The sequence below is a fragment of the Canis aureus genome, chromosome 16 (genome assembly GCF_053574225.1).
Source record: "Canis aureus isolate CA01 chromosome 16, VMU_Caureus_v.1.0, whole genome shotgun sequence".
NCBI lineage: Eukaryota > Metazoa > Chordata > Mammalia > Carnivora > Canidae > Canis > Canis aureus.
The window spans coordinates 3,178,009-3,190,944 of NC_135626.1; the positions used below are offsets into that span (position 1 = coordinate 3,178,009).

The 12,936-nt window shown below is 39.9% G+C and overlaps 2 protein-coding genes across 12 annotated transcripts in view; both read right to left on the reverse strand.

Moving 5' to 3' along the window:
* Positions 1-1,253, reverse strand: part of SCAI (suppressor of cancer cell invasion) — a 164,629-nt gene extending 163,376 nt beyond the window's left edge. For 4 of the 7 annotated variants that reach the window (XR_013353767.1, XR_013353766.1, XR_013353765.1 and 1 more), the window contains exons 1-2: positions 1,072-1,253; positions 381-425 (exon numbers count right to left, since the gene is read on the reverse strand). Coding sequence is in view for 2 of the 7 variants with exons in the window: in XM_077850650.1 (XP_077706776.1) it covers positions 381-425; positions 1,072-1,124 (98 nt within the window). In the remaining 5 variants the exon portion in view is untranslated. Of the gene's footprint in view, positions 1-380; positions 426-520; positions 612-1,071 lie in introns of those variants that run through there. The other 3 variants (XM_077850647.1, XM_077850649.1, XM_077850648.1) reach the window with 3 other exon arrangements.
* A 3,887-nt stretch (positions 1,254-5,140) lies between these two features.
* PPP6C (protein phosphatase 6 catalytic subunit) overlaps positions 5,141-12,936 on the reverse strand; it is a 37,593-nt gene continuing 29,797 nt past the window's right edge. For 3 of the 5 annotated variants that reach the window (XM_077850661.1, XM_077850662.1, XM_077850665.1), the window contains exons 4-7: positions 12,430-12,571; positions 9,684-9,763; positions 9,301-9,510; positions 5,141-7,844 (exon numbers count right to left, since the gene is read on the reverse strand). In XM_077850661.1, the coding sequence (XP_077706787.1) occupies positions 7,596-7,844; positions 9,301-9,510; positions 9,684-9,763; positions 12,430-12,571 (681 nt within the window). In that variant the 3' untranslated portion in view covers positions 5,141-7,595. Of the gene's footprint in view, positions 7,845-8,146; positions 8,317-9,300; positions 9,511-9,683; positions 9,764-12,429; positions 12,572-12,936 lie in introns of all 5 variants that reach the window. The other 2 variants (XM_077850663.1, XM_077850664.1) reach the window with 2 other exon arrangements.

Sequence of the window (12,936 nt, forward strand, 5' to 3'; positions counted from 1 at the left end):
CCTGAGATCGAGAGAGTCACACTCCACCAAATGAGCCAGTTAGGTGCCCCCCCCCCCCCACAAACACCAGCTTTTTAAACAGAGCTAGTGGAGAAGTTGAAATTAGAGCGCAAGTAAAAAAAACTAGGATTTCTCAATTACCCACGTCTGTTTCCCATATAATGTCACAGACACACACACACACACACACACACACGCAGATGATACAGGTCGTACTGTGAACTCCTCAAAAGAAGGATCCTGCACGTAGTTCTACAGTCGGTACAAAAGGAGCCAAAGAAAAAACTTCATCTCTGGACTGTGCAACGGTGCAGTACGGCACGGATGTGAGCGAGCAAAGGGAAAAGCATGAAGCAAAACAGGGACGCATTTTGCCTTACCTGCTTTTCCGTTTTCGAGGTGGTTTCTCCACTGTGCCAGTCAGTCTACAAACCAAAGAAGATGGTAACTAAAAGTAACACACAGGAACGCCCCTCCCGGCCCCCTCGGGGACCACAGGCTCGCCAAGCTCATCCCTGACCTTACAACCGCCTTAGGCTCCGCTTCCCCTATTACGGAGACCAGGAGACCAGGCGATCCCCGGACTCGCGGTTCCCCCGGGGTCTTCTTCGCCCAAACCCTGCTCCCCCCGCCCAGTCCCTCACTCCAGCCTCGGCTCCCATTCGTCACAGCCCCGCTCCCCAAAACCCCCCCCACCTACTCATTGTTTGCCTCGTCACCCCCGCGAGCCCCTCGGGCCTCTCCTCTCCCGCGCCCACCCCCTCCCGGGCGCGCGGCCCCGGCCGAGCCCCGCCCCTCCAGGCCCCGCGCCCCCCGCATTCCACGGCCCGTCCACGGGCGCGCACGCCCTGCCCCTCCCGGCCCCGCGCCCCCAGCCTCACCGCCGGCGCCCCCAGCCTCACACACCCCCCTCCTCCGGCCCCGGGGATGCGATCGCCGCCCAGCCCGCTCCCCCGCCCCTGGACGTCCCCCGCGGCGCCCCCAGCCTGAACCCCCCGCCCCTCCGCGGCCCCAAGCCGCTGCCCCGGGCCCGCTCCCCGCGCCCCCCCCGCGCCCCCACCCCCGCCCCACCTGGGGGCCAGGCGACTCCGCGGCTGCTGGGGCTGCCGGGCTCCTCTGACCATCCGGCTCCGGCTCCGCCGCGGGAGCTGCTCCGGCGGCCGCAGGGCTCGCTCGGGAAGCTGAGGCGGCGGAGGCTGGAGTAGGCGGAGAGGCGGGAGGAGGGCCTCGCGCCTCTGCCTGACATGCCGCGGGGCCCGCCCCCTCCGCGCCTCTCCCCGGCTCCCATTGGCTAGAGCTGCAGTGTGGCCGAGAGTCTGGCCGCCGATTGGACGCCCGGGCCGTCACGTCCCGCCACCTAGAGTTTGGTTGAGACTGCAGGTGGCAGCGGAGGTGCCTTAGAGACGGCCAGCAGGGCCGGGGCGACCTAAGCGCCACCGTGCGCTGGAAGCGAAAAACTGCACCTCGGGCGCCAGACACCTGCCGGCAGGTTCTCCTGGCGCTGCGTCCTGCATTCCACACACACGCTGGCGCCCACCAACGCTGCACCACGCCAGGACCGACAGCCAAGCACTGCAATTTCCCCGAACTCCTCTGGCAGGTGCGACGGTGAGGGAGCTCTCCAAAACGAGCTTCATTTTGAACCACCTCGATGCGGTCCCTGACTACATCATGCTGAAATGGTCTCACTGCTCACAGATATCCCTTCATAGAGAATCCAGCAAGAAAACTGCAAGAGTCTACCCAAATGAAGCATGGTTCGGATGCTCAGCCCTCTGCAGGAAAGATCACAAGCTTGTGTGCAGGCTTCCAAGAAAGCAAGAGGTTTAAAGAATTACCACGAAAGGAAAAATCATCACTGCAAACAGTATTGATGCCGTTACTAAAAGCAATGTGTTTGTTCCATTTTGGAAGGACTAGGTAGGATTGATCCTTGAGGGCGTGCTAGCCATCCTGTGATACTGCAGATGATTGTAAGTTCAATGCCGATCAATTTAAAAATAAATTTCACTGCAGGTTTAGTAGACCTAAACATGCAAGACTACCAGCATATATGCACAGTATCAGTTACCGTTCCTCTTATACTTTAATAAGGCCATCCTTAAAAATAAGACATAGCTCATTAACATATAAAACTCTGCCATTAATGTCCTCTACATTCTCTCTACACTTCATGTGAACAGGCTTTGTTGTTTTTGGTAGATCCTTGGCATCTATTTGGAACTGGTGGGAGGCATAAAACTTTCTTTTGCTATTTCCTTTTCATTAGAAAATGTTTTTGTGCATTATTAATATGACAGCCTAGAGTAGATTACACCAGCAGGTTGGGGCAAATCTCACCCTCACAAAGGCAGAAACTAGGATACTAGCTTTTCGCAAAACTGATTTTTTTTTTTTTTTTTTTTTTGGCAGAGAGGACTGTCCTTTATTCTGAGACGGCTCTTTTAACATCTTTCATATTAAAAATGATACACCTTCTACGAAGTAATGATGGTAAATTGTAGTGGGTTTTAAATGGCTTTGACAAGACAAAAAAAATGTCGCCAAACATCTGTTGGCTCCCCTAATTAATACTTTATGTAATCCCCAAATTACCAAATTATGGAGAGCCTCAATCTCAACCAAACCAGAAAGGAGGGGGAATCAGCATAATTTGTCAGACAAGAGTGTGGCAGGTAGGAGTTCTGGTGGGGAGGACTATCAACTCACTAGAAGACTAATCTTGAAATATCACTCATTACATTTCTTAAAAATAGGGATTAAAATCCTGTGTGTTCAACATCTTTCACAATTGGTCAACTCCTCTCTGATACATGGTTCTGTCAAAACAGCTCCCGCTTTAATTTCTCATGCCCTCCTAAAAGGCAGCCTCAAGTCCTATCTTCGTGTCACATGCAAGTTCTAGTAATCTCTGCTTGTTTTTAGTATGTAAGAAACGTACATCTCATCATTCTAGCCCACATTTAATTCACACTTTCTCTTTTAAGCCTTTCCCAATTGCTCCATTCTATATCTTTCTTCTAATTCATTGTACTTTCATAAACTACACTATCAGCAATTATATATTGCCTTAGATTATTCTTACTCCCCATCTACATTTAATTCAGGCAAAGGGTATATTAAAATGAGCCCTCAATAAATGGCAGTTTTGGGCCAGGGGCCAAGTACCTTGTGTGCTATTTTTAATCTTGATCAACCCTGTATGATACTTAGACACAGAATTTTAAAATCTGGAGAACCCAACTTGAGCAGGGTCACACAGCTACAATAACCAATATTACTTAAGAGGGCTTAAGATGTACTCTTGTATGCCCTAAAGAGGTTCAAGTTCCAGCCCTCCTATGCAACCTGCAAAGTTACCTATCCTAAATGTTTCTTCCTCTGAAGGAGGGCGGGGAGGTAATACAGTCTTAGGATCATGGTAAAGGTAAACACAAAATAAGGCATGTATCGCATTTGGGTAAGTTAGCTATTATTGCCTGGCAGAGCTGGGGTTTTTACCTAGATCTGATTCCAGAGCCTATATTCTTTATACTATTCCATAATGCCTCTATGTAGTCTTTTTTTTTTTTTTTTTTTTTTATGATAGTCACAGAGAGAGAAAGAGAGGCAGAGACATAGGCAGAGGGAGAAGCAGGCTCCATGCACCGGGAGCCCGACGTGGGATTCGATCCCGGGTCTCCAGGATCGCGCCCTGGGCCAAAGGCAGGCGCCAAACCGCTGCGCCACCCAGGGATCCCTCTATGTAGTCTTTTATATCTCATTTCCGTTTATACACAAAAGCAGAGTGCTGAGAATAATGGGTGTCCAGGGATTGAGTGGAATATACTTATGTAATATTTTTGTTGATACAAAAAAAATCTTCACAAATTTCATGCAGTTTGAATAAAGGAAATATTTGAGTGATCTAAGCCAGCATAATCTCTCATTAGGGTAAGAAAGGCAATCACCAATTGATTGATAAGGAAATAGAAAATTAAGAAGACGGCAATAAGGAACAAACATTCCCCAGGAATCTACTGTGTCTGGCACCACACTACGGGACTTTCCAAAATGCTTTTTGGTATCTTACTACTGTATACTTCATGAACATGAATGCAGACTATAAACATACAATTGAAAGAGTTGTGATGATCTCATGATGCATGGTTCTGGAAACTCGGTCCAGGCCACAATAATGAATATTGCCTTTAAAGGGGATCCCTGGGTGGCTCAGCGGTTTAGCGCCTGCCTTCGGTCCAGGGTGTGACCCTGGAGACCCAGGATCGAGTCCCACGTCGGGCTCCCTGCATGGAGCCTGCTTCTCCCTCTGCCTGTGTCTCTGCCTCTCTCTCTGTGTCTCTCATGAATAAATAAATTCTTTAAAAAAATAAAAAATAAAAAAATAAAGAACTGGGACACTTAGTTCAAAGTTAAATGCAGAACAATAAAAAGTTTCATTTCTGTTTACCAGTCAAGCAACCAAGTGAAGGAATAAGCATTTTTTTTTTTAATTTAAATTGTGTTATATAAAATGCTAACTTTTTGTCGGGACATGCTACAGACTATGCATTAGATAAAATTTTCTGACAAACTTCCTATAATCTTTTTATTAATTTACACTGAGAGGATATAGCACCTTTCATCCAAGGAACTGAAGGTGCTTTACAAACATTAGCATTTAAAAAACAATTACATTTAAAAATCTGGATTCGTGCTGTTAAATCTCTTCAACTCCAGGTACACAATTTTCTGGAGGCTGATGGAAAGCAATTCTATTTCTGACAACGAAAGAGGCTCAGAAAGAGTTTGGATTTGCTTTCGCAATACAGGCATTTTCAAAACCTGGTGCTAGGCTTACAAAGCAAACACACACAAATCTTAATGCAAAGAATAGTATTTCAAACCTTATTTCAAAAGCAAAACCCAGGGTTTAAGACGTCACAATCTTCCAACAGTTCTGGTCATCCAGATGTTAGGAGCTGATGCAGATTGCATATTAGATGTGCTCTTGATGCAGACTTTTTAGGATCACACCCAAATGAACACATTTAAAGTAGTGAGATGTTTCAGGAAAAAGCATTAACCTATATATAAAAAGCTAGCCAAGTGCATATCAGGAAAAGGGGAAAGGGAGTAATTGGCAATTAAAAGTAGACAGTTCTCACTAGAGCCTAGGACACTTTATTAGAAACCAAGTATATCATCAGCAAATAAAAATAGTTATTACCCCCATTAATACAACATAAAGGATTTTACATTCAGCCTAGATACAGGGAGTAACAGATCCTCCTGCCTACAAATCTATGACTGGCAAGTATCTTCCACTACATGATTACTCTATATCGTACATAGCCCTTATTTATTAAATCCAAATATTCCTTTTAGGCTTACAAAGTCCAATACATTCACTCTCTCTTCCCTTTACATGTCTAATCGTAAAAACTTCTTTTTTTCATGCAAAAAAGCCGTTATTCAGCTGAAGAGAAAAAAAATCAGACAAAATAGAGATGGCAATTAAGGAATGGACAAAATATTATTGGCACATGCCCAACTAGTGACAAACAAATGCAGTACACCATGACTTAAAAATAAAGGTCACATTACAGGGATAACTAAAACAACTACATCAATCTAAGCTAAGGAGTGTCAAATGGGAAGGGAGGGCTGAGGTTACCGATTTTATTGGTACAACTTAGAAGCAGAGGAGAGCAAGCACTTAAATACAATTTATGGTAACAGAAAAAAAACACTGCAGAGAGCTGTTCAAAGACTACACCAAGTTGTCTGCATCATTAATTTCCAGTGTTTCACAATTAGTAAAATACATAGCTACATATCCCTGTAAGATAAAAATACCTTTCCCCCTGAATTACACTGGGGTCAGGGCAGTAACACAAAGCTACTGACCCAACAGTTCAAGTGTGTGCAGCAAATGTCTTAGCCACTTCTTTCATATAGCTATACAATTAAAAACTAAACAAGGAGCTAGGTGGTTATGGCAAAAAAAGAAAATAAAAATAAAAATATTATTGTGCTCATTTAATAAAAGAAAAACCCTGATGAAAAATTATGTGCCAAGAAGCTTAGATTATAAAGATTTTTATTGCATTTTTAGGTAACCTGGAAGTTCTTATCCTGAAGGGGAAAAGTTGGTTTTCAAAACTACCTGAACAGATACTAAAGTGCTTTATTAATTGGCTGGCTTCACAAAGATTTCCTGGAATGACAAAAATTAATTATAGTAGTAAAGGGATACCAACTATTTCACAAAATAGTAAATTCCAACATCATTTATGACCACAGTCATAAGAGACACTGGAACACTTGTCCTTATTAAGTGGACAGTTGCATATAAAGAACTGATCATCACACCCTTTGGATATTTAAATTACTTACACAAAGCCGAAACATGGTACCACAGACCTTTACAAAAAAGGACAATTTGTTTCTTTCTACACTTTTTAAAATTTGCTTCAAATTACAGTTCACAAAATACAAGAGTCCTGACTTTTCAACCTTTCCAGTTGCAGTTAAAAATTGAACACTTTCTAAAAGTTAAGGTCAAGTGTTACATCAAGAGGAGAATGATTCCTACTGAAAAGTACACAGATTTTACTTAATGATATGCATGATAGATTGTAAACTGCATCAATCACATTTTACTCAACTAGTATCAAATGAACACATCAGCATTACAAGTATTAAATGTTTTTCTATTACTATAGAGAATATAAACCAAAACATTAATATGGCAGTTATGTTCTTTAGGCACAGTTTAGTAATTTTTTTTTTTTTTAATAAATAGTATTGAATTTCAGTTGAAGTTTTAAACTCAATAACCAAAGGGTCAAAAACTCTGACTGGGGGGGAGGAGGGGAGAATAACTTTAAACTAACAATGTAAGCTGTTTAAAATTTCTAATACTTTAACCTATCTGGGTTTAAGATTACTTTATTAAAAAATACAAGGAATCTGAAAAAAGATCGATACAATTATCTTACTGTACAAAGTCATAAGCTGTAGCAGTTTTAACTAAAATTTAAAAACACAACAAGGAGGGCAGCCCTTTAGACCAATTTATTTTATATCCACTTAAAATATCATCCAACAAAGGACAATGAAGTTTACAGCTGGGACAGGTATACATAACTCGAGGCATTTGCAGTCCATCGTGCCCACTGAATAACAACTTTGCTGCTGAAATTTCTTAAAACTTACCAAACTAAAACAAAAGGCTGAATGATACAAAAGGAGGAGCATTTCGGTGTAGTCTGTTCTGTCAATTGGCTTTTTAAAAAGAGGAGACACATCCTGTTTCCCCCAGACCAGTAAATAAGCAAGAGCTACATGCAGCAGTGTGAGTATTAAGACATTTCTCAAGTCTTCTCAAATGAGTCCAAAGTGGGGATGGGATAGGGGAGAAAATTGATAGGAAAACATTGCTATAGACACCATAACAAACAATAAATTTAGATAATTTAAAATTAAAAAAAAGGCAAGAGGCAGCATTTCAGCAGCAAAGTGCTCAATAAAAAGTATATTGTAGAGGGTAATACACGAAAGTTGGGGTATGAAGAAGGAAGAAAAATGGGTCAGCAGGATGGGCGAAGGCCTCAAAGAAAATACGGCGTCGTCGTTCTGGGAGGAATAACACGTTCTGAATCTGGAACTGCCCGGAATAACTTTGGTTCTCTTGTATTTACATCTTTGAAGACCATGATCGAAGCGATATTTCCACAACGATAGCAGTAATTAGGAGCAGACCATACTGTTACCAGCTTCTCATCAAACATAAATTTATAGCCTTCATGCACTAGTTGGTGTGCTCTGCAGATGAGTTTTAAGTTGTTGATATGAACAAACTGCAAGTCAGAAAGGTTTTGTTAAATATCTAGCACATAAAAAGAATCATGTTATATTTATATATAAAATAAGTAAGAAAATAATATTTAAATACAGTCTGGGGCTCCTGGGTAGCTCAGGAGCACCCAACTCTTGATTTTGGCTCAGGTCATGATCTTAAGGTTGTGAGATCGAGCCCCATGTCTGGCTCCACACTGGGCATGGAGCCTGCTTAAGATTCTCTCTTTCCTTCCTCTCTCTCTGCTCTCCCCCTCCCTCTCAAAAAAAAAAATAATAATAAAGTATAAATCCTTTTACTAACGTTCTCATGATTATAGAACCCATTCTAGGGATCTCTGGGTGGCGCAGTGATTTGGCGCCTGCCTTTGGCCCAGGGCGCGATCCTGGAGACCCGGGATCAAATCCCACGTCGGGCTCCCGGTGCATGGAGCCTGCTTCTCCCTCTGCCTGTGTCTCTGCCTCTCTCTCTCTCTCTCTGTGTGATTATCATAAATAAATAAAAAATTAAAAAAAAAAAAAAGAACCCATTCTACTATAGTTATCCCCACTATTTACAGTAAGTTATAGACAAATAAGGCTGTTTTGGCCTAAGTTATAGAAATCATACAGTCACGTAATTTATTAGAAGAAATGCATTCTATAAGCACTATCAGATGTGAAATGAAATTTTTATGGTATAATAAAAATATATTGCTATCAACTATCACTTACTAAGGGTCTAGTATGGTTCTTTGTTTTTTAAAGATTTTATTTATTCAGAAGAGACAGAGAGAGAGACAGAGACATAGGCAGAGGGAGAAGCAGGCTCCATGCAGGAAGCATGGAGCTTCCCGGATCATGCCCTGAGCCAAAGGCAGACATCTAACCACTGAGCCACCGAGGCGTCCCTCTATAGTATGATTCTTATAAGAATTCTGAGATTTATTATACTTCTTTTGTAACTGAAGGAAACAGAGGCTCAGAGAACATATGTAATTTACTTAAATTATTGTTGAACCTAGCTCTCTAATTCCATTGTGCTGCATTACTTCCCAACACAAGCTCATCCCTACATGCATATATAATGTGTATGTGTGTATTTTTTTTATTGATACTAGTGAATTTCAAAATTTGGCTTTTCACTATATATACATATATCAAATCATGTTATACATCTAAAACTAATACAATGTTACACATCTATTACATCTAAATTATATTAAAAATTTTATACATACATATATATGTTGCCTATATCATATTACTTAATTGCAATATTTGAAAAAGAAACGTTTACACTATTACCAAGTGGATACTGAAGGAAGTGCTTTCCTTACGTGATCTTATTTAATGAATAAGGAAAGACATACAGAATAAGCTAGATGAGAAACAGAAGGTTGTTATCTATAGCCACCACAGTTCTTTTGTAGTCCATTAGCAATCAACAAACCATCTTTCCAAAAATATTGGCTTTACCTCATTTGTGACCTTTGCGCCAAAAAGCCAACCTGCTCCTCGGGGACTGATTGCCCAAGTATCCACGTCTTCAGGATCTGACCAAACCAGATCACAAAAGGCTCCTTTATGAGGAATTTCCTGATTCCGTTCAATGGTTCGAATTTGATCCAGTGTTTTGATATCAGGAGATAAACCACCATGAACACACAAAATCTGCTCATCTATTAACTAGCAAAAAAGGATAACAGTGTTGAAAGTATAATAATAAACTTAGTCATATCTAAATTCGTCAATGACTGCTAATGCTATCAATATAATTGAGACGGCAATTAGATAAAAGTATGCAAAGGGGTATTGGCAGGAAAATACTTGAGGTTTTGCACAGATTTACATAAACTTACAGCTGCTACTGTGAGCATGTCAAAAACTTTGGTACAGTATCTCCAGGCATTAGCATTTCCATATTTGGTTTGGCACTCATCTATGAAAGAAATAGAAGAGTTCCCATTAATGAAGTTCTGAATCTGCCAATAAAAATAAAGAGCACATCCAATCCTAAAGAAGTTTAACTTAAACCAGGATGGCAAGCTATAACCTGGTATGCATTCCATATAGAGTCATGAAGGAGACTAGTGTTTAACTAGTCTAAGCATGTGGTCCTGCTTTTCATCCCAGAAGGGGCCATACAAAGCAGCTGAAATTATTGATCAAACTGCTATGATCAGGAAGAGTTAAATATAAGTTCATAAACCCAAAACAAATGCTTTTGTCTACTATGTTATTCATACTGGACAATTCTATCAGTAATTTATTTAATATGACCACCTTACTCTAATAGGATAATCAAACAAATCAGAGGACCCTTAATTATAGGAGCATGGGTGATTCCTATCTCAACATTTCTCAGGCCCAGACTGTATCTTCAGAGATTTTCTGCAAATTGTGCAACAAAATACTTGAGCTTCAGTGACTACACCTGCAATCATCATTGGAGACCAGTTGCAATCAGATTCTGACATATTCCCAGTGAACACTTTCTCTGCTGTTTACAACAGTAAATAAGACATACATCTCTTCTTTCAGTTAATACCATGGAAGTCCTGTTCTTTGACTTCTTCCTCAATTTTAAAAAAAACCTTGTATCACTATTGCCATAAGTACAGCTGATAACGATATAGAAGACTATGGGTTGGGCAGCCCGGGTGGCTCGGCGGTTTAGCGCCACCTTCAGCCCAGGGCCTAATCCTGGAGATCCAGGATTGAGTCCCTTGTTGGGCTCCCTGCATGGAGCCTGCTTCTCCCTCTGCCTGTGACTCTGCCTCTCTCTCTGTGTCTCTCGTGAATAAATAAATAAAATCTTTAAAAAAAAAAAGACTATGGGGTATGATCAATCCTCATGATTTTCTAAATTACCCTATGTGTGAAGCGGGGTATGATCAATCCTCATGATTTTCTAAATTACCCTATGTGTGAAGCAGGATCCTCATGTAAACTTGCCTTGAGAACACTAACATTGGGCTGAACTTGCAGGCAGAATCTTTTTCATCTTCATACATATGCAAAGCATTTGGTTCATAATAACTGCTTAGTATATGTTTATTAGTGTGAACTGAAGGCCCAATATAATTGTTATATATGGACATTTTTGCTATTTTAAAATCAATGTTAAGTTCCATGATGACTAAAATTATCTTCTGCCTGAGAAACTACTGGACTTCCTTTTATCAAACAAAATAATAAATGAGCACAGCTTGGGAACAACATAGCTCACTCAATACTAGATGTTGTGCTGTTGTTACTTTCTTCAGTCAAGGCCTCTTGATTAAAATGCCCTCCTTCCTCTCCTGCTTTTAATTTCTTTGTCCTTCACTGATAACTGTTGGTCAAATTCTGGGTATAATTATATGTATAACATTAATCTTAGAGCCGGTTGCTTTTACTAAGCTAATACCACTGTGTATACTATCCAAATTATTGACTATTTTGCAAAAGAATCAAAAACTTTTATTTTAAATGGTACTTGTTATTTTGTGAATGAAAATCAAAAGTAACTTGTAAAAAGGGGACAAATATTAGCCATCTAACTTATCAATTACTATTAACATATAATAATAAATTATCAAAATTTCTCAATTTAGTAATTGATAGTGGCTTACAAATAAGAGTTTAGCTCATCTTTATAATGACATAAGAGAATCCAAAATATAAAATCTGAAACTAAAGGGTTATGAGATTAATATTTTCAAATATCTCAATATATGCCTTAATTAAGCTTAAGGAAAATTCATGTTAATAACCTCAACAGTCCTGCTCTCTATCTCCTTCAAAGAGCTTTGTAACCTAATTTTTTTTCCTAACTTCATTTTTTAAAACTTTCAACCATATACAAGTTTTATAGAAGCAGATATATTTTGCTTTTAATGGCTAAGTTCTGTTTCTGACCCCTGAGGTCCTAGCACTCTCTGGATGGAACATATGGATACACACACATATATATACATAATTATATATGTTATACACATACAATATTATATATGTCAGCAACTTAAAAACAACTCCAAAAAAAAAAAAAAAAACCCAACTCCAATGTCCAATGTTAAAGGTACTGATTTAATCAATTATAGTACATCCATACAGTGTAATATAATGCAACTATAAAAATAATGTCAATGAAGTAAAGAAAGGCTGGTCACAGCATTAAGTGAAAAAAGCAGGTATGTACACACACAAATATGTTTATAAACACACACATACACACACATATACATATAATATATAATAGGTTCTCAACTTTCAAGTGCAGAACATTTACCTTCAGCAGATTCTAGGATTCCCACTCCAACAGGTTTTCAGTGGGGGCCCAGCAATGTACATGTTTAACAAGTACCCCTGATGATTCCAATGATGTAAACTGAGGGCTACACTTTAGGGCAATGATCCAGGATGATGTACATCAAAAAATTAAGAACAGTTCTCTCTCCATGGTAAGGTTCTCAGTTGAATGGGGGAAGAGGAGGAGTTAAAAAGTGGAAAAAGATGATTTATATTTCTAACTTTATATAAAGCACATGTATGACTTGTATGGCTTTTTTCCCAAAGAGGAAAGGAAAGCAATATTCAGAGAATCAGAGAAATAGAAAGTCTTACCATAAAATCCATACACCTGTGTTATCTGTCTACTTTCATGATTTCCTCGCAAAAGTGTGATACGATCAGGCCATTTAGCCTTTAGTGCAAGAAGGTAAGTGAAGGTCTCCAAACTATAGTAACCTCTGTCTACAAAATCACCCTGTAAAGTAAAAGTTTACAGTTAGAAATAATAGCAACAATGTATTTTTTAAATTATACCAAGGTGTACAAACTCAGAGACATGGCAAAAAAAAAAAAATAACAAAATTGAAGGGTCATACATTGATTTATTTGGAAATTGGGTTTTAACAAAAAATTCAAATCGAAGTAAATAAGCAGTCTCTACTAAGTGTGCCAGTCTTATGATTCAGGAGGCCTACAGGAACCTGCTATCCAATTCTCTGAAGGATCTTCCCTGAAAAACCACCATTTTTCTAATTCTCTATTACCTACATTAGCAGGTGTTTCAAAAAGGTCACATGTGAATCCAAAATTTTTTAATGAATTTCAAAAATCATTTAATTA